Here is a 25,290-nt window from a genome sequence, read left to right as displayed (position 1 = left end):
AATTTTCCCCAGGGCAAAGAACACTTTTTGCAGCAATATATGGTGAGACAGTAGAGGCCTTGAGTATGGCAGGTGCTGTATGTGGTCGAGAAAGAACATTAAGGAGAATGCAGCATAAATGCAGAGAACATGAAATGGGAGCTGGCAAGGGATTGGAGTTTGTGTTATTGGCTGTGAAAAAGCTTATACCAACTTCCTGACAATAATACTTGGTCAGGGAATTAAATTCAAACTAATTCATAGGCCAAATTATATCTCCACAAATTACATCTGCAAAGTTGCTGCAAAAAAATCCATTAATCAGGATGTTAGGAGTACACCCATTCAGTTCCCTAAATAATAAAACCTACTGTCTCCTCAAATGAGGTTTCATTTGTACTAATATTTAGAAATGACTCAGGCTTCAGGGACTGCTAATATGAGTAATAGCATCACATTGATTCAGGATATAAGGAACAAATGTAACAAAGGTTCAAGAAAAGTAGTATTCATTATTAATCATTAGTTGCAAGAGCTTAATATGAAAATGTCAAACAGCTGAGAAACAAACACATAATGACCTGTAATTAGTAATATATAAATAACAAGCACCATTATAGGCAATATGAAAGTTTGCAGGCACCTCATTCTCCTGCTCATTAGCCATTTGATTGATTAATTACCTCCAGAAAGACTACAAACAACCAAAAAAAAAAAAAAAAAAAAAAAGAGCTAAGTGCACTCAGCTGTATCAGTGAGCAATGGCTTAGAGCAAGCATGTACAGCCCACGGGCCACATGAGGCCCACCATAGCTTGCAGTGCAGCCCACCTCGTCTCCACAATTTAAAGGCAGCTCTTCTCCATGGAGCAACCCCAGGCACACGCCGATTGCTCAGCAACAGCCAAACTCTCAGTGGGCTATTAACACTGTGCTGACTGAAACCAGGGTATGGGGAAGACAGTGCAGTGCAGTGCTGACTCAAGTGAAGGCAAATGATTGTATGCGTTTTGATACATTAGCTAAACACAGAGCTCTGAACAGTGAACAATATGCAACTGTGCTTTCCATTTTGATAAATTTGAAAACAGAATCATACAAACCTTAGATTTGGAAGGGACCTTTACAGATTATCTAGTCCAACTCCCCAGCAGTTAACAGGGATATCCACAGCTCAATCAGGTGCTCAAGAGTCTGGACCAGCCTGGCCTTGAATGTCTCCAAGAATGGGACTTCTACAGCATCTCTGGGCAACATGTTCCAGTGCCTCACCACCCTCACCACCCACGCAGTTCTTACAGCGGCTTTTTCCTTATAGTCAACCTAATTTTTCCCTCTTTCCCTGCAGCTTTCTCTTCCAGCTCTTTCAGCCTGTCCTTATATGGGAGGTATTCCATTCCTCAGATCATTTTTGTGGCCCTCCTCTGGACATGCTTCAACAGGTCAGTGTTTTTCCTGCACTGAGGAATCCACATGTGAACACAGTATTTCAAGTGATGTCTCACAAGCACAGAGTAGATGGACAGGATTATAGAATGATAGAATGGCTTGGGTTGGAAGGGACCTTAAGGATCATCAAGTTCCAACTCCCCTGCCACCAACCTCAAGATCTGGTACTCGATGAGGTTGCCCAGGGCTCCATCCCACCTGATCTTGAATATCCAGGGATGGGGTATCCACAACCTCTCTAGGCAGCCTGTTCCAGCATCTCACCAGTCTCTGCAAAAAACTTCCACGACACCTAACTTAAACCTCCCTTCCTTGAGCTTACAACCATTCCCCCTTGTCCTGCTGCTATCTACAAGAGTGAAAAGTTCCCCTCCTGTTTATAATCCCCTTTTAAATACTGGAAGGCTTCAATGTGCAGCCTTCTCTTCTCCAGGCTGAACAAGTCCAGCTCCCACAGCCTGTCTTTGTAGGGATCTTATTAATGTTTACAAATATCTTAAGGATCACCTCCCTCACCCTGCTGGCCATGTTCCTTTGAATGCTGCCCAAGATATGGCTGGCCTTCTAGACTGTGAAGGCGCACTGCTGGCCATTCCAGCTTACAATTCACCAGTACTCCCAAGTCCATTTTGACAGGGCTGTGATTAATCCTTTCATCTTCCAGCTTGTATTGATAGTGGAGGTTGCCTTAACCCAGGTGCAAGACATTCCACTTGGATTTGTTGAACCTCATTGGGCTCTCGTGGGCCCACTGCTCAAGCCAGTCTAGGTCTCTCTGGATAACATCCAGTTTCTTGGGTGTGTCAACCACACCCCCGACTTTGGGGTTGCAAGATCACAAAAGAGAAAAAAACCATCAATTCACATTTGTAAGACCCTTTTCAGTTGATATAAATACATGATGTACAAAATTTCAAATGGAATATACAGAGCAGCAATCAGATATTCAACTAAAAAGTCTCATCATGTCTCTTTAACTGGGTTTTCATGATCCTTATTTTAGCAGAGAAAAATGAATAATAGAAAAAGAAGCAAAAAATGGTTTGAGTTGGAAGGGACCTATAAGATCATATAGTTGTAAACTCTTGCTATGGGCCGGGACATCTCCAACTAGCCCAGTTGCTCAAAGCCCCATCCAGCTGGGCCTTGAACACCTCCAGGGAGAGGGCATCTGCAGCCTACCTGGGAAATATGTTCAATTGTCTCACCACCCTCACAGTAAAGAATTTCTTCCTGAGTCTTGTCTTCTTCTGGCTGAAGAGCCCCAGCTCTCTCAGCCTGTCCTTGTAAGGGAGGTGCTCTATCCCTCTGTTCATCTCTGTGGCCCTGCTCTGGACCTGCTCCGACAACCCCATGTTCTTCCGGTACTGGGGGCTCCAGAACTGCACACAATACTCCAGCTGGGGTCTCATTAATGCAGAGTAGAGGGGCACAATCACCTTCCTCAACCTGCTGATCACACTTCTCTTGATGCAACCCAGAATATGGTTGGCCTTTTGGGCTTGCAAGCACTTTGATAGCTCATATTGAATCTTTCATCAATCAGCACTATGCAATTGTATATTTTGCGAGGGATGCTCCAAAAATAATGCCTCCTGTTTCATTATGTTGACCATAATATCAGATGTTGGTGTTATGGCAGTAGTAGACATTCCCACTAAAATTCCATTACATTTTGTTGCTATGTGGCAGATGACAACAGAGGGGCAGTCTGACAAAATAATGTCTGTCACCTAAGTGTGTATGAAACAAAGGTGAGTCACTGAATTCCTCCATGTGGAAAAAATTGCACCCATTGGCATTTGTCGCTTTTTTCACAATTGCTATTGAGACCAAATAGCGAATGTGAGTACAGTGAGGTGGTGGATGATGTGTTTCAGCAGTAGAAACAGTTAGTCAGATTGTTCTGAGTGAAACATGCAGGCTCTTGATCATTGCTGGTGAAAATACATAGATAATGGTGGTGACTATGTTGAAAAAATTGTGTTCTGTAGCTGAAAATTTGTTCTATGAAACAGTGATGTTGTACTCTATCTGTTGTTGTTTCCATGGAAATAAATAGGAGGCATTACTTTTGGAATGACCTATGTATATGTGGACCAAGATAATTTCTATTCATGAAATGTGGCCCAGGCAAGGCAAGAGGTTAGATACCCATGGTATAGGGTTTTTCAGCCCTGAATTTTAAGAGATGTTCTTGTGCAGTCTGTGTCACTGTACCTACATAAGCTTACCTGAATAATCAAAGTTGCCACATCTACCATAAAGACGAATACCCACATTTTAAATGCAAAGATGAACATGCTGTTTCATAGACAGTTTCTCAAGTCACATCATCCTTTCATGCTTTGACTAGGCAGCCACTTGCCTAAAAATAATTTAGTTGATTCCTCATGCATAATTTAGTAATGTTGTATTCTTTCTATGCAGTATTAAGCAGAAGAAAAATAGACAACTTACGATCTCCTTGACAACGCACAGGACCCACAGATATCTTTGCTTCAGACCCAGGCCGGTCAATGTCTCCAACCACTACTTGACTCACTGGTAGGTGCTCTTTGTATGACAGCATCCCAGAGTCTTTTCTCCTGAATCACAAGAAAGCAACCGTGAAATACATGATTTGCTTCATTGTTATTATCATCCAATGAACTGATGAAATAACTACACCAGTACAATTTTATTCTGAAAAATTAGACTAGAATGTCATCAGTTTGATGAAAATACAAAGAAAAGCATAAATTTGCTAAAAAATGGATGGATGAATAGCAGGAATACAATAAGAATAGTGGGTTGTTAGTTTTTTGTTTGTTTTTGTTTTGATTTGTTTTGTTTTTATTATGACAATTCCTGGACTTAGCTGGAATTCTTAGGGTTTTTCTGCTTTCTGGCCTGACCATCTAAATTTGCTGTTGATTTCTTTGCTGATGTCTTGTGAGTAGGAATGAAAGTAAGACTTCCTTGTAGCCTTGTTAGCTCTAGATGTTGCCAGTTACCATCATATTGATATGACCTCCACATGCTAAAGAATGTTTCTTTTACATTGATTATTTTTAATAGTAGACTAAAAGAGAACCGTTAGAGTCTAATTATCTGAAAAGGCTTGTCATGTTAGTTCTGTTATTTCTAACACTAAAAGTATAAGTCCAAAAATATAAATCCAAAAAATATGGGTATGCAGCCACTCCACAAGTACTATTTCAGTTAGTAAGATATCTAAAATTCAATTCAGTCATGTGCAGAAATTCCTCATTCCAATTGCCATGAATAACTGTCTTTTTTTTCCATCTAGACCAAATCATTATGCACTTGTATAACACTCATCATTTACCATTTCAGGAGATTCTGCTGGTACGTTAAGGACTATTTCCTCCAAATATAAAATGAAACAAACCAAATTTAATAAGATACTTCATCTCTCAGTTCTCTTCATTTCTGTATGAACATATTGAAAAACAAAAGTATACACATTGTAAGTGTAGTGCTTTTTCTTCTTAACAAGACTACACAATTTAACACAAAATAGAGTAGGAGGAACCGTAACAAATCCATCTATTCTGATTTCTTTTTCCTACTTTGTTTCTAGCTATACCTTGCCATGTTATTGAGTACATGAAGTAACTAACTTTTTCATGTGATGTTCCTTTGCATAACAATAAGATAGGATGAAGGATGAATTCAGAATCTGGAAAAGAAGTGCATAGCGTGAACGAAACAGTGAAACAGGAACCTGAAAGTCTTTCTTATCTTTAAGTTAAATAACTCCATGATCTGACTTATTAGTAACTGGGAAGTAGAGCAGGCATTTCATGATCTGCAGTAATGCTCAGTATTTTCCACTACTGTCCAGTCACCATCTTCACTATGTCCTTCTGAATAGATGGAAAGTATGATTCTCTTATTTTTTAAAAACAAAATACAATTAAAAAAATGAGAAAATAATTATCACATTTTTGAATAACAAATCATTAGAACGGGCATCTCTTCTCTATGATGAAGAGTATAATTAGATTCAATTACTAGAATTTTTCGAACATTTGGTTGTCTGCTCTCTTTAACTGTATGTTCTTCCTCTTCAGGTTATTTGCCTTTCTTCCTGGGCCCTTTGTGTTGGAGAGATCATTAACTGGCTGTGGTTGAACACAAATACTAAATAAGATGAAGACAGGTTGGCAAGGAATCAATGTCTGTTAAAAAGGAAGGAAAACAGAATGCAAAACCCTCACAGCTTCTTGTATAGATTATGATAGACTGCAGCTTACTGTTTTTTTTGTTGTTGTTTTTTGTTTTTTTCCTTCTTTTTCTTTAGGTATCAATACCCTTTACAAAGGTTTCTTTGTCATTAATTTGGAGACAAGAGATGTAAAAAGAGGGAGATTAAAATAGTTTCCCTTATACGAAAGAAAAGAGACTAACAAAGTATGCTGTCCTAATCTTCTACCTCTGCTAACAGCAGAGAGACATAGAACCCACTCCTTTATAATGAAGGATATTTGTAGGTCATCACTTTATTCTTCGTGATATTTTCTTTTGAGATTGGATTTCTCTGCTGCTTACTTTCAGAGAATTTCAGAGAACTTTCAGAGATTGCCTAAAAATGAACGCAATCGTTTGAAACAAACGATTCTTCAAAGAATGGTAAAAAGAAAACTACTGGCATTCCTCTTCTTTCTTTCCCCTCTCACAGACAGATCTAGTATCTCTGCTGCAAAAAAAGGATGTCAAAAGGTAGTCATTTAATTGTCACCATTGGAGCTTTCCTCTTTTGAAGGAAATAAAAAGTCTTCCTCTAGTGATCATGTTTCTATTCATTTTTTTGTTGTGTGTTTGTATTTAATGATGTGGTCAGGTGCTGTCATGAAAGTGAAGATAAGTATTACAGCTGTTTTCAGGAATATTTTCTGACAATTTGTTAATTGTCTCATCATTGTAGAAAATGCAGTCTCCCATGCAAAAGAACCATTATTGAGTGGTACAAGACTAAAAGTTGGGAGAAGTGACATGTCTCTTCTCCAACAGATCCTGTGTAATTTGATTGCTCTTAAAAAATAAGAAAAAGAGGCAGAATGATCGCTTTTGCAGCATCTGTGCACTAAAAAGACAAGTACTATGAGAAATATTACTTGTACTAGAATGGCTCTTCTAGTACTTGTAGTAGAATGGCTCTTCTACGCTTTTCTGAGGTACCTGCAGATCCTGAAGACAGAGAAATCAGTGCTGACAAAGACATAAGAGTTACAAACTAAAGACTGACTATAATGATAGACTTCGTATTATATATTTAGAAATAACCACATCTGGAACACTCAATTCCAAAAAATGTTAATACTTTTGCCAGTATCTAAAGATTTTGCACATTAAGAGTCCCTGAAGTTTTTCCTCACAAAAAAAAAAAATTCCCTTAAAAGAGTAAAAATTGAAATCAGAGTGTTTCATATTCTTATTAACAGCCAAGTGGAAGATGTCTGAATCTGATCAAATCCTTTAATTATTACTAGGAGTTATTTATGACGTCTCAGCATAATTTTCTATTTCTAATTTCTGTTCCTTTATAAAACTGTCTGCAAAGTCCTTCAGAATGTCTTTGAATGAAGGCAGCAGATATTAGTGTAAGATTTTTCATTCTTTTGACTATGAACACCTTTTTACTTTTTATAAGCATTATGTAATATGTAAAAAGGAAACTTATGTTTCAGCAAAAAAAAAAAAACCCAACATCTAAAGTAACAGTAATATTCTATATTAGATTAGTTTACTTATATAGTAATTTTATACAGACTTCTGATAACAGTGATATTAACTTTCTCCTTCTTTCTTAGACATTTCAGTTATCAGTGTAGTCCTATTCAGGTAAACACAAAGACAATGCTACAGGTACAAATGTATTCAGTTACAAAGAAAGGTTTATATGATCTGAAGAACTGGAACTGTTTGAATATGAAAAAAAAACAATGCTTTTTGAATGGGAAGTGGGTGGAAAGTTAAACAAATTGCTTAATTATACTTATTACTAATAATGTGAAGAATACAATCTCTCTAGAATTCCCAATTAAAATCTGCATGGTTGTCCAACTCTCACAAGCATTCATATTGTAATTCATGAAATTCTATAAATTCTGAAATTCTATACTTAGGCTGCTCTGAAAATAATGCCTCCTATTTAATTCCATGGAAACCTCAACTGCTACAGAGAGAACAATAGCACTATTTGATAGAGCAAGTATCTGACTACAGCAACCTGAAAGGAGATTGTGGTGAGGTAGGGGCTGGCCTCTTCTCCCATGTAACCAGCAATGGGACTAGAGGGAACGGCATCAAGTTGCAGCAGGGGACATTTAGGTTGGATATTAGGAAATAGTTTTTCTCCAAGAGAAGTCAGGCGCTGGAACAGACTGCCCAGGGAGGTGATGGAGTCACCATCCCTAGAGGCGTTCAAGAAACATTTAGATGTTGTACTGAGGGACGTGGTTTGGTGGGAAATATTGGTGATAGGGGATGGTTGGATCTTAGAAATCTTTTCCAACCTTGGTGATTCTAAGGTCTCGGCTACAAAATACTACTTTTTAACAGCACGATTAGATATGCATTTTTGTCAGTGAGGAATGAGAGCCTGCATGTTGCAGTTGTAAAAATCTGCACTGGAGGAAGTGACCAACTATTCCACAGCTGCTACAATGTTGTTGCCAGGAAGATGCTGTCCACTCATTCCATCATTCATAGAACCATAGAATGTCCTGTGTTGAAAAGGACCACATCATCATCTTTTTTCAACCCCCCTGCCATGGCAGGATCTCCAGCTACTAGACCAGGCTGCCCAGAGCCACATCCAGCCTGGCCTTGAATGCCTTCAGGGATGGGGCATCCACAGCCTCCTTGGGCAACCTGTTCCAATGTGTCACTACCCTCTGTGTGAAAAACACAGATAATTAAAAAAGAGATCTTTTTGTTGAGTAAAGAAAAGTAGGTGCAGCTATAAGGTATAGGCAAAACAAAGTTTTACAACGGGTTGTTCCATGGAAACTGCAGAGCAAAAATAAGGAAGTTATTCAGACTTCTTTCATTTTTTTCGAGAGAGCTTGTCTCCTGAAAATCTAAATAATATGATCAAAGACTCTCTCCTCCTAGGACTCAAATTCCAAGCATAATCAAGTCCATCCTTTAACACTATTTACTAAAACTAAATTATAGTAAAGACATAATATTGGTTGTACATCAAGCACAAGTAATCCATGTAAAGAAAATAGAAAAGATATAATGGGTTAAATGACCCATTCATTTATATACCTACACTGACAATCAGATCTGCATTTAGCACTAATCACTTAAATAACTTTGAGGAATATTTCCTCCCTACTCTTCCCTCCCCTCAACCCTCCCCCCAAACCAACAATGCAAAGATAGGTTTAATTCGCACATTTTTCCTGGGTTTGAGAATTAGATATCTTCGTTTTGCAGATTGCCTATCCCTTCCCTGGCCTTTAGGCAGAAAATTTTTTTAAAGTGTATGAGAAAATAAATTTCCCCCTTTGAATACCTCTTGAATTTTTCTATCTTGTAACATGAACATTTTTAACAGAATCCAAGTTCATTTGAGTTACTATAAACATTGCTATGAGGACTATATGCTTTATTGTTTATTGTTGTTGATTAGAAAACGATTATTTGATGAGTCATATAGTATGCAATTCAAAAACTTGGTAATAAAATGCTTAAATTGTTTTAAGTTTGTAAGGATTTCTGCTCTTCAAAAAAATCTTAAGACATCATGAGTTTCTAACAACCCATGACAACATGATCATGGCCAAAGGAGGCTGATGATGAAATATCTGAGAAGTTTTAATTCTCTTTACTTACAAAAGCAGTGCTTTTTGGGACTGCAAAAAGTCCTGGATATGTGCCATGGGGAAGCCAACCCTGAAGCAACCAGACTGTGCTTCTCTAATCTTTCAAGCGAGGTTCAGCAGCATTTTTATCAGCATTAGGTGAAGACAGAAATTAAAATGTAATAGCTTGAGTGCAAAGGCCTAAGGCTGATAGCATTTGAACCTGCTGCATTCAGAACTTTGACAACACTGTGCTACACTTTAATGCAATAAATACATTAACGTGCCAGTTGTTGATGTATTTTTTTTCTTTCCCGATGGCTCAAATGTAGTTTACTGCAAAAAAATTATTGCCTTAAAATAAAAATCTATGAGAGATCTCATGGGTGTAAGAGATACTTAGAAATTTATCACTTCTGCCTGTAAGCCAAGGCTACGCAAGTAACACTGCAGAGGCTGCAGTCACTGAGGACACCTTTCTGCTATTGCAACCAACCACACTACTTAATCTTCAGAATCTGATCATACCCCAGATAAGAACAATTTGGCTGCTCTATTCCAACACTTGCCCTTAGAAGCTGATTCAGAACTTTCATACCCTAATTTCCATGTTTAAATATTTGATTCACAGGACATTCCTTTTTGTGCTCACAAGTGTGTTAGAGTAAATATTTCTTCCTTGTTTATGTTTACCATAATATATTTTTAGGGAACAATATACCACAGCTGTTTAGCACTTGGAATACTGAAGAGAATTCAGACACAAATAAGCTATTGCCAGCCTCATCTAGTGCACGTAATGCTGTGCAAAGTCTAGTTTTGCACTGAGAAGAAGTTAGTCTGTGCTGACAAGGACTACAGTTGAGCAATAAGACTTTCCAAAGGCTTTCTGAAGAACATATGTGTAGAAGTGTACTATGGGATCAAAAAAATGTATGTGTAGAAGTGTACTGTGGGATCAACCTGCTCCACCATGCGTCTATAGACAGAGGCAGTAAGACACTGCTCAGGAAAAAACTATAAGCCTGGTCCTTTCTGTTATCTGCTGACCTTCTTCTTCCTTAACAGTTACCATAATTATATTAAAAATGTTAAGGTGTACAGGTGCTTATAGTATCCATTTATTTCCCTGTTGCTTATGAATCTACTAAATACTTTTCTGACTGTATTTGCACAATGTTCTGTGGTAGTATGTTCTAGAAGTTTATTATCAGCTTTGTAGGTAAGTAGTTCTTTTCCCTATCTGTTCTCATACCAATTAAGTATTACAAACATGGCTGTAGCTAGATTTGACTGTCACTGTCTTATGCTTCAGTGCACTACATAAGTATGTTAATAGTGTTCTGTTATATATTAGCATCTCTTTTTTTTTTCTTCTTTGTCAAATTACAAAAATAAATAAATAAATAAAATAAAATAAAATAAAATAAAAAAATAAATAAACAAACAAAACCACCCTATATGTACACAATAATAATACCGGTTCAAATTACCCCAATTCTTTCTGAGTAATGTATTACATCTTAGGAACACAAAATAGCATAGATAGATTAAGTGAGGAAATAATGCTCGTATATTACTAAGGAAGGGAACTTCAGAAATGAAAATGTATGGATTAACTGTTCTCTAATATCTTCCAAAGTCCTACCAAAAAAAAAAAAAAAAAAAAAAAAAGCTTTCAAATAATAATAAAAATAATAGTGAGTTCACACAGTCAATAAATGCAACAGAAGTACTTTTTGCAGACACATTCTTCAGCTTTATCAGTATAATATATTATACTGATAAAAGAATTTATACTTGGCTGTAAGTGATTTGCAAACTAGATATCTAGCTTGAAAAGCTGGGTTATACTGGAGTTTGAAAATTAATTCATACCCTCTTCTATAAATGCAAAGGAAATTAAAATCTGAATCACATGTACAGGTGTGTACTTATCAATTTCTTGTGATTAGTGTAGTATTTACTAGTGTTCTTTAATGACAGGATAGAAGTGATTCTACAAAATACTGTTAAAAACAGCTGACTAAGTCAGACATAGCTGATTTAAACCAAAATTTCCAGCATTTGAGAAGGCCTCTGTTGTATTTAGAGAAGCTCTATATTAGAACAAGATAGATCTACACAGATGCATACATGTATGCATATAAGTATACATATAAGGAGGTAACTGTCTTAAGTTGGAGCATGGGAAATTGCTCCAACTTGAGTAAGGGTGGTCAAATACTAGTACAGGTTGCCCAAAGAGATTCTGGAATTTCCTTTCTTGGAGCTTTTCAGAACTCAGATACAGACCTCAACCAACCAGTCTGGTTAGATCTGCACTGAATAGCAAGATTGGATTAGGGGTCCTAGATGCTACTGAATTACTCTGTGCTCCAATGAAGGTAGGCACCTATGCATGTATGTGCAAAACCTAACAATTGTCAATGACTCCAAATAGATCTGTCTTTAGCATTTAGTAATCTTAAATTTCTGTTCTTCAGCTCAGTCTCTTTAATGATCTTCCACTTCTTTGCCCAAATTAATCAATTCCAGTATTTATCACTATTCTGAACACCATTTAGCTGTTCTCCAGTTTTCAGGACAGAAGCTGAAGATATCCTTTTGGTCTGACCTGCTTCACAATCATTACATACGATAATTTAATAGTTTAAAAAGTCATATTAATAAAATAAGTTAAATGAGATTTGAGCTGCCTGTTCATGTTTTCCCACAATCTGCTGTCTTTATTCAGAGGATTTACATTATTAGATATTTCTTTTGCTGTTTTTTTCTTTCCCACCCCTCAAGCCCCTCAGTTCATGAAGGAATAAATAATTCCTCTGCTTTTCATGACAGCGATAAAAATTTTCTTGTTCTAGGTTACTTATTAAATAAAATGGCACCAGGAGACAATCACAGTTTTAAGAGCATTATTTGAAGTGTGTTGTGCCAAATAGAAACATGAATTTAATTATTGAGTCTTCTAAGATTTTAAGATTTCTGATACTGTTTTCTTCTAGAAAAAAAATAGTTAAATACCTTAAATTTGATACTTAAATACTTAAATTCACGCTGTTTTTTGAGATGTTTTAATTCTACAGTTAAACTACAGACCACTAAATGTTATTACCATACTTTCCTACAGTGTCTTTCTCCACCCCTGCATAGACTGAGAGTCTGTCTTCAGGGCAGCCTTAAGAATACCATTATAGTGTTCAATAAAGCCTGCCCCTTTCACATTATATGGCAGTTGGAATCTTCATTCAGTGTTGTTTTCATCTGTCCAGCATTGAATAATTGCATATAAAATGAGTCCCTTGGTCGCTCTCCATGACTTGAGGTGTCCTGTAGGCAGCCATCAGCTTGGTAAGTGCCTTGACGGTATATGCCTGTTTTGCTCTGGATCGGCCTGCATTAACTCACTTGCGGTGTTGATGCATGTCAAGGCATATCTTGCCCCCTCAGACTGAGGGAGGGGCCCAATGTAATCCACCTGCCATCCCTGGAGACATCTGTGTCCTCTAACAAAATGGACTGTTGTTTCAGACAATGATTTAGGTCTCATCTTGGAGCAAGTGTCACAGTCTTGGCATGCCTAATGTCAGATAGTTGTATGGGCAGTCCCCATGCTTTAGCAGCTGCCCATGTTGTCTTCTGTCCTGCATGCTGCAGCTTCTGATGTAACCAATGTAAGATGTTTTTAGATGGTGTATTTTAAAACTGTCGAACTTGGGCCAGTGTGTTGGCTTCATTATTTCCTGGTGACTGTAGGGGTTGGTGACCAGAAATGTGTTAGACACATACACTCCTGTGTTTAACCACATTCCATATGTCTAACTACATATCTCTGCCCCAGAAGGGTCAGGCATGGATAGCCCATCCCTGGGTGATCCACTGTGCAATCTGAAGAGTGAGCCCCCGGTACACAGCCTAGCTACCCATGCAGATATCCAGGATACCATCACTGGGTTCTTTGGTTATAACCATCCACACGGCTTGCCACTGGCCACTCTGACTATCCCCTTTTTCAAACCAAATTGTTTCAGTGGAGGGATGATATGCTACCGCTCTCCATTTGCTTGCATTGCCCTTGCTGGATCCGTCTACCAGGCATCTTCAGGAATGGGATATTTCCTTTCCTGAATGGGACTCTTCTCTGGTGGAGCAACCAATGTTTCTTTCTTTTGGCACATCACTGTGATACATCACTGGGCCTAAGCTTTTGAAGCTCTTCTTTCAGTGGTGATGAAGACAGATTACTCTTCTGGCTGAGACAGGCAACCCACTGTGCCACCATCTGTGTGTGCACCACCCCATCTCAGGAAGGTGGATCAGATTTTTCACCCACCCCTGAGTCAGCAGGGTGGTCTTAACTATGATCTCAGCTATTTGGGTTATTGGCGCTACCACCTATAATGTAGCGTAGGCAGCCAATAGCTTTTTCAGTCACACTGTATCTTTTTTCTGCTCCATGCCAGACCTGAACCCAATGGGGCTTTTAGTGTTGCCACAGGCCCCAGTCAAACCCATCTTGAATGACATGAACATCCACTTTGACTGGGAAGGTTGGGTCAAATATATCCAATGCCTGGATTTGTTTAACAGCCAGTTTTGCTTGTTGGAAAGCCTTGTGTTCTATTCTTCCCCAGTCCCATAGTTGCCCCTTTTTCGTGAGTCTGTATAATGGTCTCGGCAGCTGCACTGAATGAGATATAAAAGAATGCCAATACCCCAATATACCCAAGATTTCCTGCAGCTGCTTTGGTGTTGTAGGGATTGGGAATGCCTGAACCTTATTTATTACAGCACTGGATAGTACTTTGGTCTTTTCTGACCAAACTAACCCCAGGAATTTCAAGGACAGGCCTGGACCTTGCACCTTCTGAGGATTTATAGCCCATCCTCTTTCTTGCAGATATCTTGCAGATATCTTGCAGAATCTGCCACCTGTCGTACTGCCTCCAGTGAATCAGATGTCAACGGGAGATCAATATAATGATACAAGCTAACATTATTAGATTTTTCCCAATTTGCTTCATCATGCATCACTAGGTTATGACAATACGCTGGCGAAAGTACATACCCTTGTGACAGGAACTGAAAAGTCCACTGCCTGCCTCTCCATGTAATTGCAAGCTGTCTCGAGATTCTTCAGCAATTGGAATACTGAAGAATGCATTTGCCAGGTCTAGGACACAGTGATAGGTTTTTATTTCCTTACTTAGTATGTCCATTAAGGAGGCAATATTGGGTACGGCTGCTTGAACAGACAGCGTGTCCTTAATTAATTCTCTATAATCTACTGTCATTCTCCAAGTACCATCTGATTCTTGCACTGGCCGTATGGGGGAATTATATGGTCTATGTGCAGGTTTTATAATCACAACTTTTTCTAATTCCTGCACCGTCCTTAATATTTCATCTTACACCCCACAGGAGTCTATACTGTCTCAAATTAGTAAATCATCACAGTTCTGGCAGGCTAATAGGCTCATGCTTTGCATGGCCGCTCAATATCGCCTGGATCACCCAGACATTAATACACCTCTTTCTGAACTCTCCTACGGTTGTCTGGAGAGCCAGACCTCATAAAATGTCTATGGCCAAGATGTGCTCTGGGACTGGGGCAATAGACATTTTATGCTCCTGGAGTGGGAGATGCCCAACCCCCAATTTCAAACATGTTTTGATGACAGGAATGGTCTGTTCCCCAAAAGCCCTAATCATTATTCTTTCTCCTTTAAATTCAGTTGGATCACTGTTGACAATTGAAGTTTCTGTGCCTGTGTCTACCAATGCCATAACTTGTACATTTTTCTGGGTCCAAAAAATTGTTAGTTCAACATAGGGTCTCCAATCCTAACTGGAGCCTCTACTTACAGGGGAACTAACACCACCAGTCATGCCATAAACTGTCCTATGAAAAGGTCTTTATCCTCAGGTGGCTCAGGCATTGTAGCTCGAGTCACCTGAGGAGGTTTTTTCCTTCTGTTAGGGACTATAACATCCTCTAAGTTCCAAGTTCTTCTTGGCACTTGTTGAATTATTCATATACCTGATTTTTTTGGAACATTTTGAAATTTCTGATCATCTCATAGTTGTTTCCACAATTGAAGTGAAATATGATTAGGCTGACGATTGGTTTTGGCAAAGGCCACCCCACCCTGTATGAGATCATTAAACACTTGTTTCTGGGACATCCATATGGGTCCTGATCAGAGTGCCCATGGGACAGCCTTTCTGGTCTTAATAATTGGGAGAATCTCAGCTCCTTTTACCTCCCAAATATTAAACCTTGTTCTTAGGCATTCTGTTTCCCCCAAATCGGCTACAACTGGGCATCCTGTTGGACAATGGCCTCCAAGGTCACTAGGGAGTTCAGTATGGACTAAGGTTCCATAAAGGTGGGAAGGAGTCCGTTGTAAAATCAGGTCTCATTCCTGCTGAAAATTTTGCCAAGTCTGGGCTATCAAACATTTCTTCATATACTGCTTCTCTTATGCCTAATTCATGAATATAGGTTTGAAGGTCCTCCATGGAGGACCATAAACCTGTGTGCAATGGTATGCTAGTCTTTTTAGGCCAAATCACGCAGCATGCTGCCATCAAACAATCTATTAATGAATAATTTTCATCCTGGTGTTGAATTGCAGTGAATTAATCTTTGTTTAAGGGCAGGATGTGAGGTAATGGACACCAACTAAGAAATTTATGGTCCATTAACCACAACACTTTCTGCCCCTGAGTCCCATGACCTTAAAAGCCAGGCTGGTTTGCTTTCTCTAGGCTTCTGTTGAAATCGTTGAACTAAATCCATTAATTCATTTGCTGTATAGTGATGAGCTGTTACATACAAATGAGTTTGGTCAGGGGGCACCCCGCTAGTCTATCTTGTACTTTCTTTGTTTTCTGAGTTATTATAGGATGGACCTCAAAGGGATCCATCTCATATGGAACCTCAAGATCCAATCTGGAAGCTTTGTTTTCTGAATCATTATTTAGGAGCCTGGGTATTTTCTAATGTAATGTTGCAGACCTGTTTTATCGGGAAAATTCTGCTTGATTTTTTTCCTGTTAACATGTCAAGTTGTTGTTCTAGGTTTTCAATACAACCTTGTAGTAGTTGATTTTCATTTTCTGAGGTATTGTTTCATATCAGTGAATCAATGCTTGATTTAAAGCATTTAATAATGGTCATGCCACAGTAGATGCAGCTAGCTGGCGCTCTTTTGTAATTAAGATACCTTTATCTAATCCCTGAAAATAATCCTCCATCTCCCCATCGTGGGATGGGGAGAAAATATTTCCAGTAACCTGCAGATGACACCATTTCTTAATTATAATTGCAGGTTTGTACTAGGGTGATCCCACAAATCTTGGGATATGTCCAGGGATAGTCTTATCTAGGAGGGCAATGTTCTCCTATTTAAAGACACTCCAAAGAAAGAACATGTAAGTATTTTAGTTTGGCTGGCTTGCCAAATGTTACAACAGAAAGGATCAATGCGGTAGAAAGGCGATACAGGAATGTAACAGCAAAGGGACTAGCATGGATAGGATTGTATTTCAAGGCAAAAGTAAAGATGTTCACCCGTCTCCAAACACCTAGGCTTACAAGAAAGACTCTACAAAAGTCCCTTCCGGCCACACATGTAAATTGCCTTTACCTGTGCTCTCAGAACTGACTAGGTTCTTTCCCCAGATGCTCAATCAGTGATTCTGGTCGTGACTCAATGGTTACTATACAGCAAGTGACATTAGTCTTTTAGATATAGTAAGGTAGTATGCATATTGTAATAGTTTTATGGCAAACAGCACGCTGCATAATATACTTGCATTTTTACTTTTATTTACCAAGTCTTTTGCAGTGCTAAGTTTCAAATGGACAACATGAGCAAAGGATGAAGAATGAAATGATTCTTCTTCAAAAGAAAGAACAAGCTGAGGTACTCAGTGAGTTCTTTGCCTCAGTCTTCATGAGTGGTCAGGCTTCCCATTTCTTCTAGGACCACGAGCCTCGAGGTGAGGGTGTGGGGAGTGGTTTCTGTCCCACTGTAACAGTGGAACAAGTCTGAGACTTCCTCATGAAATGGAACGTGTATAAGTCCATGGGGCCAGGGTTCTGAAAGATGGCTGATGTAGTTGCCAAGCTGCTCTCCATCATATTTGAAAAATCATGTCTATCTGGTGAAGTTCCTGGCAACTGGATAAAGGGAGATGTTACTCCCATTTTTAAGAAAGGAAGAAAGGAAGACCCAGGGAACTACAGACCAGTGAGCCTCACCTCTGTGCCTGGATAGATCATGGATAGATCATCCTAGAAGCTTTGTTAAGGCACATATGAGATAAAGATTTGATTCATGGTTTCACTAAGGGCAGATTGTTCCTGACTGATCTGGTGGCCTTCTGTGATGGAATGACAGCTTGGGTGGGCAGGGGAAGGGTGATTAGATGTCATCTACCTGGACTTCTGCAAAGACTTTGACATGGTCCCTCACCACATCCCTCTCTCTAAATTAGAGAGGTATGGATTTGAAGGATGAAATGATCGATGGATTAGGAATTGGCTGGCTGGTCACAGCCAAAGTGTTGTGATCAATGGTTCTCTGTCAGTCTGGAGGCTGGTCACAAGTGGTGGCCCTCAGGGGTTGGTCTTGGGACCCATGCTCTTCAACATCTTCATCAAAGACATAGACGATGGCATTGGGTGCACTCTTAGCAAGTTAGCTGATGACACCAAGCTGAGCAGTGTAGTTGATATATTGGAGGGAAGGGAAGCCATCCAGAGGAACCTGGACAGGCTGGAGAAGTGGGCCCTTGAAAACCTAATGAGGTTCAATAAGGCCAAGTGCAGGGTGCTGCACTTGGGTTGGGGCAATCCCAGGTATTTCTACAAACTGGGGGAAGATCTCCTTGAGAGCAGCCCTGTGGAGAAGGACTTTGGGGCCCCGGTAGACAAGAAGCTGAACATGAGCCAGCAGTGTGCGCTTGTAGCTTGGAAGGCAAACCATGTTCTGGGCTGCATTAAAAGAGCAGTGGCCAGCAGGGACAGGGAGGTGATTGTCCCCCTCTACTCAGCTCTTGTGAGTCCCCATCTGCAGTGCTGCATCCAAGCCTGGGGCCCCCAGTACAGGAAGGATGTGGAGCTCTTGAAACAGTTCCAGAGGAGAGCCACTAAGATGATCAGAAGGCTGGAGCACCTCTCCTATGAGGAAAGGTTGAGTGAACCAGGCTTGTTTAGCTTGGAGAAGAGAAGGCTCCAGGAGACCTCATTGTGGCCTTCCAGTACTTGAAGGGAAAATTTAAACAGGAGGGGGAATGGCTGTTTATGAAAGTGGATAGTGATAGGACACAGGGGAATGGTCTTAAACTGAGTCAGGGGAGGTTTAGGTTAGATATTAAGAGGAAGTTTTTCAACCAGAAGGTGGTGACACACTGGAACAGATTGCCCAAAGAGGTAGTGGAGGCCCCATCCCTGGAGGCATTCAAGGCCAGGCTGGATGTGGCAGCCCGCTCTGGTGGTTGGCGACCCTGCACATAGCAGGGGGATTGAAACTAGGTGATGATCGTGGTCCTTTTGAACCCAGGCCATTCTATGATCATTATCTTCAAGTTCTCCATTAATTATTTTCAATCATCTTTTAGGGCCACTAAATATTTCTTGAAACATTATCATGCACATCAATAGTCAGCAAAGAAGTCTGTGCCTGTGAGAGGTAGATTGTGTTTTTGCAGTGGAAATTTCTGGTATTTCTGCATGTATAGTAGGATAAGTTGCCTTTCACAAAGAAAGCTGCTGAACAGAATAAAGTTGAGATTGGGGTGTTCTGACCTAGGTAGATTTGGCACAGCATTAGGTATGGTAGGGGTCAGGAAGGGTCTGGTACAGGACAGAACTAGTGTGCTAATTGTTGAAAATATTGTCTTCCTATCACCATAAAAAGTACAGAACATACCCAAAAACAATGGGTTGGTAACAGACATTCTATGGAAGCATAATGTAGCAACAGCTTCAGAAGATTGTGAGCCTGAGACTCTCAACCACTGAGTGCCAGGAGAGGCTTTACCTGTGTCAGACCTAGGGTATGTAACAGAATGGATTTCACTGACTAGTTGAGCAATTTCTCCCTTGTCAGTAGGGGGTGTGCGCCCATTATTACAAAAATAAATAAACTGCTCTTCACAGAAATCTTTGCCTGATCAGAAATTTTTGACCTTGAGCATGTTTCTCACATGCCATAGTGAGAAATTTAAATTGTATCCTCATGACGAAGTTCTAATTGAAGACATTTTCCCAGTAAATACACCCATAAGATCACATCGTGTCTTCTCAGATCAGGGCTACGTAAGAAAAATTAGCCTGTAGAATAGAAACCTTGTAAAATCTGGGTATTACAACTGTCTTTAGTATCAAAGGAGTAGGAACCAAAATGCTTTGTAGATTTTTACATTTACTGTTCAGTTGATACAGTTTGTCTACCTCTACATTGTTGCTCTTTTTTTTTTTTTTTTTTTTTTACGAAACTCCACAAATAGTCATGTGTAAAGTAAAGACTTGGTTTAACAAATAACCATGGAATTTCTTGTTGCTAGTAACAGCAACCTCAGAAGTATTTATTTTCTCATTTGAATGGTGGCCACACTCTTAAATAAATGATCTTTGTAGGCAAGTAAAACTAATATTTTAAATTTAATTTGATTCACTTTTCTCTGAGTTAATCTCATAGAGGCCACAAATAGTGGATAAAGTTCACATTAGTGGGATTATTCTGGGTAAAGCTCTTCCCAGTTGTAGTTTCCCTCCTGGCCCACTATCCATAAAACTTTACCATGAAAAAATAATTAAATATTAACATTGAAACAACAGTATGAGTCTCACCTAATATTTTAGATGCAGATTACAAATATGCATAAATTCCTTAACAATATCTACTATCTGTCCTATTTACCTATTTACTTTCTATTATCAAGGACCAATAATCAACATAAAAGGCACAATCTAATATCAGTACCACTTCCAGAATCCTCTCTTTTCTTAATTCAGAGAGAGAGAGTGTAAAGTTGATTGTGAGCTTTTAAAAACATTAACACAATCTTGTCCAGAATCCAGATATAGCAAGACTAAGTTATAAGTTAGCAACCTGAGAAATACCGTATCATAATTGAGTTCAAAATGGACATAACCAATCCTGGACTTATATAAAATAACTCAGACATCAGATTAAAAAAATAAATTAAATCAGGCACTAAGTTTTGATAAAGTTTAAGTTTAGACAAAACAAATATTGCAGATTGCTTAAAGGTTTTTCATTTGTCCTCTGTGTCTATCACTATTTTTTATTTTTATTTTTTTCTGGATGACTGCAGCATCATTCAGTACAGGATGAATACAATGCTCTTTCAGTAAAAGATTATTCACAATTCTAATTTATTCTCATGCTTCAATACCTGGACTGTCTCATATTAAAAGTATACTTCAACTTATTAGGTAATGACAAAATTTCCTTGTTGTATTTTCTGGATTTTGAAAAGTTGTGGCAGCCAGCATGAGTCCCCAGTTACTGGGAAAGGGGAAACACATTGTTCATTTCTAAAAAGGTAACAAGGAGAACCTGTGGAAATACACACCAGTCAGTCATAACTCTGCAACAAATAAGAGCGTGGCAATCATGTTAAGATATATGGAAGACAGGGAGGTGATTGGAGACAGTTAATGTGGCTTGATAAAGGGCAAATCAAGCCTGACTAACTTGTTGGCCTTCTTTTATATAGAGATAGCACATATGGACAAGGGAAGAACAACTGATATAATTTACATGGACTTGTGCAAAGCTTTTGATAAGGCTCCACAAAAAATCTTTGTGTCTAAGTTGGAAAGACATGGATATGATGGATGGACTAATCAGTGGATAAGGATTTAAAACATCACAGTCACAGTGGCTCAATGTCCAAGTGAAGGCCACTGATGAGTGGGGTACCTAAGAGGTCTGTACAGGTACTAGTACTGTTTAGTATCTTTATTAACATTGACAGTGAAATCGAATGCACCCTCAAGTACATTTGTGGAGGACACCAAGCTGAGTGGTACAGTTGGTATTCTAGAACAGGCATATCCAATCCACAGTATGCAGCCCTGTGCAGCTAGTAATATGCCCCAACCCCCCACCATAGAGCTGCTGCTCTATCATGGTGGTGGCTGCTCCCTAGCTAGTGGTCCATCCTGGCCCCAGGCATGCACTCATCACTCAGTAACAACTAAAACATTAGCCTAAGACAATTCTTCTCCACTCAACACAGTTCAGGCAAGCCAAAAAGTTGGATGCCCATGCTCTGGAAAGAAGGGATGCTCTCTAGAGGGATCTTGACAAGCTTGAAAGTTGGGCCCATGTGACTCTCATAAATTTCAACAGGACAAACACAAGGTCATACACTTGGGTCAGGGCAGCATCCATACAAACTAGGCAATGAATGGATTGAGAGTAGCCCTACAGAGACAGATTGAAAACTGGACATGAGCTGAAAATGTACCACTGAACAACAACAACAAAAAGTTAATCACAGCCTAAGCTCCATAAAAACAAGTATGCCTGGCAGATCAAGAGAGATGGTCCTCCTTCTCTACTTTGCATTCATGAGATTCCACCTGGAGTACTGATGGAGGTCCCAGTCACAAGGTAGAATTAGATTAGATAGAATTAGGCTCTACCTTAGTACTGTGTTCAGTTTTGGGCCCATCACTACAAAAAAGACATTGAGGCCCTTGAGCATGCTCAAAGAAAGGCAACAAACCTGATGATAGGTATGGAACACAAATGAGGAACAGCTGAGGGAACTTGGATTGTTTAGACTGGAGAAGATGAGGCTCAGGGAAGACCTTATCACTCTCTACAATCATCTGAAAGGAGGTTGGAGTGAGGAGGGAGTTGCCCTCTTTTCCCAGTTAACTAGTAATAGTGGCCTTAAGTTGTGCCAGGTAAAGTTCAAGTTAGACAACTGGAGAACTTTCTTCTCAGAAGTAGTGGTGAGTCATCAGAATAAGTTGCCTAGTGAGGTGATGGAATCCCTGTTCCTAGAGGTTTGCAAGTAAAGGATAGGTGTGGCACTTAGGGTCATAGTTTAGTGGACATGGTGGAGTGACAGTTGGACTAGGTAGATTTTTGTGGTCTTTCTTAACCTTAATGATTCTATGATTCTATGATAAGGAAGAATTTTTTTACTATGAAGGTGGTTAAATCCTAGAAATTTTGGCCAGAGAAGTTGTGGTTGATCTACCCCTGGGAGTGTTGAAGGCCAGGCTGGATGGGGCTTTGAGAGACCTGGTCTTTAGAAGGTGCCCCTATCCATGGCAGGGGGTTTGGAACTGAATGATCTTTAAAGTTCTTCTCAATCCAAGCCATTCTACTATTCTATTATTCAATGACTTTAAGCTGCTATTGATGAGAAAAGTGCTCATAGAAGCATGAGTCTAGTCAGTCATTGAACATTGCATACCGTTTAAAAAATACCACCTATATTATAAGTACATACTCTGAATCATCAGATGAAAAAATATTTAGTTATCTCGTGCAGAGCGCAGTAGCTTCTTCTGAAATAAAAAGCCTTGTTCTGTGATAATCTTCAGGCTTAGATCTCAGTACTTTTTTTTTTTTTTTTTTTTTTTTTTTTTTTTTTTCTTAATGAAAAATGAATAATGAGGGTTAGAGTCACTGGGTGAGTGACTTGAACTCGTATCTCTCACATTATTCAGGCAAATGCAGCATTAGTACTCCATAAATGAGAAATGCTAGAAAAAATGAAGTTGCAGACACAAAATTAAATGTTATATTGTAATACAAACTAACATCATGTAGACAAAGTTGCATGGGCAATGAAAATGATACTCATTCCTATTTGGACTTGACTTTTCAACTTTAGCTACAGTTAAATGTACTTGAAAACACATTCCTTACAGTTGACAGTCACAAGTACTGTGAGTAAAATGAAAATGAAAACATGGGTAGATACTTCGAGTAAGAGAATTCAGAAACATTATTTTTCCTTCATTCTATAGTAGGGAAGAAAATATTTTAATAAAAGACATTCAGAATAACTGCAGTAGTTGCAAAAGTTAGGAGATTCTGGTCATCCTCACCATTGTTTATAATCAGCATCACAGTTGCAGTAGTACTTGGGATCAGTACAGTTGCGTTCAATTCCACAGGCACATTTCTGAATACCAGGTCCTGATCCACCCCAATAGTAATGCTTCTCATTGGCTTTTCCAACCCACCACGTATATGGATTCCCTTCTGAAAGGAATGAAAATGAAAGGTTACGGTACATCACAGAAATAGATCTCCATTATGCATTAACTGGGCTCAGATATTTAATATGCAGACATTTGTAACACATAACTGGACTGCCACCTTGCATTTCTGGCAAACAAATGCACTCAGTTACCACTGAACAAAGGACCTTGCCAGGTAAACAAAGCACATTTTCTTTTCTGTATTCACATGATTTATAATGACTGAGAAGAATTAAATATTTTTGTGGTGTTCAGGGACATGATTTAACAGAGGGCTATTAGTTAGGGTAGTATGGTTAGGTCATGGTTGGACTAGATGATATTTAAGGTCTTTTCCAACCTGAGTGATTCTATGATTCTATCTTCTATGTTCTTTGTTCTCAGTTTATATAATCAAAATATGTGGGTAGGTTCCATAATTATTTTCAATTAATTTCAGATTCATATATTTAGCTATCAGATAGATTATTCAATATTTATGCAAAACACTTGATTGAAACATACATTCTTCTTACACATGCACAAAACAGCTTTTATTTGGAAATTAATCTGTTTTCACTTGAAAGCAAGTGCGCTCATTGTGGTCTCTCCATCTGGCCCAAAGGAAACCAGAAAATCCCTAAACATCTTAGCCATTTTTAAAGAATACATGTAAAAGTTTTGATTCAGTACTAGAGCAATGGTAATTTGACCTTCAGTATTTCTTGGCATTGAGTTTGTAACTTCATATTTTTATAAACATCTCTAAGCTGATTTCTAATGTTTTTGGACAAATGAAGACTCCTAGATGTAATTTAAAAAAGTAAATAAATCCCATCCTTATTTAGAAGTCACCTTTTATGCCTCCAGTTCAGCATATGAGAATACATGAGCTTAACTTCAACCTCAAGAGAGCAACTCAGTCAACTGCAATACAGTTAACTTGGTGCTTTTTGACATTTAGAAAATATGATGGAACTCAGCCTATAATCATTTCTATTTACAATGTTTTTTTCCCCCCACCTGTACTGCTGTGCAACCTATTTACTCCTTAAATCAAATGAAGCCATTAGCATGAAATTCACTTATTAATAAATTTTATAGATGAAATTCTACAAAACAAATTCTATTTTTTGATAATTTTCTGTCTATGTATCTCTTACACATCTCACAAAACTGACATCCATAATTGTAAAAACAGAACCTTATAATTAAAGTAGATCATCTAGACCATAAATTTACTTATCTCAGACATATGTGGAGAGAGATTCAGACAAACATTTAAAGAAAATTCCAGAGATAGAGAGTAAACAAATATGATCAGATATGTTAAGCAAACAAGAACAAATGAAAAGAACCCGAGAACTCTCTAAAATATGCACTTTGTTAAATGATTTTGATTGTTAGGTATTATATAAAATACTACATTTGAAAATACAGTAATGAGAAAAATTCATGATTACTGAAGATTTTTATTTTGTTAATTTGCAGCATATTGTTAATATGCTGCACAGTTTGATCATTCAGTCTAGCACTAATGCAGAGTATGGTAATAGAATCTGGGATTTAAGTTGATCATTTTGGTTTCTGTGAGTTGACTATCATGGAACTAACTATTGTGAGCTAAAAGAACATGGCATGTAAATGATACAACAGCATTTTCAAGTTGCAATATGATCTATCATATATGAAAATATGCAGTCCTGTCCTTCAAAAGATTGTTTAATGCAAGTTGTGTAATGATAAATGTCTTTCCAACAGCTAATGATAGAATGTGGTAGCTTCCTGA

General features: G+C 38.6%; 1 protein-coding gene across 2 annotated transcripts in view; it reads right to left on the bottom strand.

Annotated features, from left to right (window-relative positions):
* The window catches only part of CNTNAP2 (contactin associated protein 2), a 758,846-nt gene that overhangs the window by 143,046 nt on the left and 590,510 nt on the right, over positions 1 to 25,290 (bottom strand). For both annotated transcript variants that reach the window (XM_090136789.1, XM_090136788.1), the window contains 2 exons: positions 23,367 to 23,523; positions 3,888 to 4,015 (listed from right to left, as the gene is read on the bottom strand). In XM_090136789.1, coding sequence (XP_089992915.1) covers positions 3,888 to 4,015; positions 23,367 to 23,523 — 285 coding nt within the window. The remainder of the gene's footprint in view (positions 1 to 3,887; positions 4,016 to 23,366; positions 23,524 to 25,290) is intronic.

Source organism: Phasianus colchicus, chromosome 3 (assembly GCF_987193195.1).
Source record: "Phasianus colchicus chromosome 3, bPhaCol1.hap1.1, whole genome shotgun sequence".
In the NCBI taxonomy this organism is placed as follows: Eukaryota; Metazoa; Chordata; class Aves; order Galliformes; family Phasianidae; genus Phasianus; species Phasianus colchicus.
This window is presented reverse-complemented; position numbering and strand designations above follow the sequence as displayed.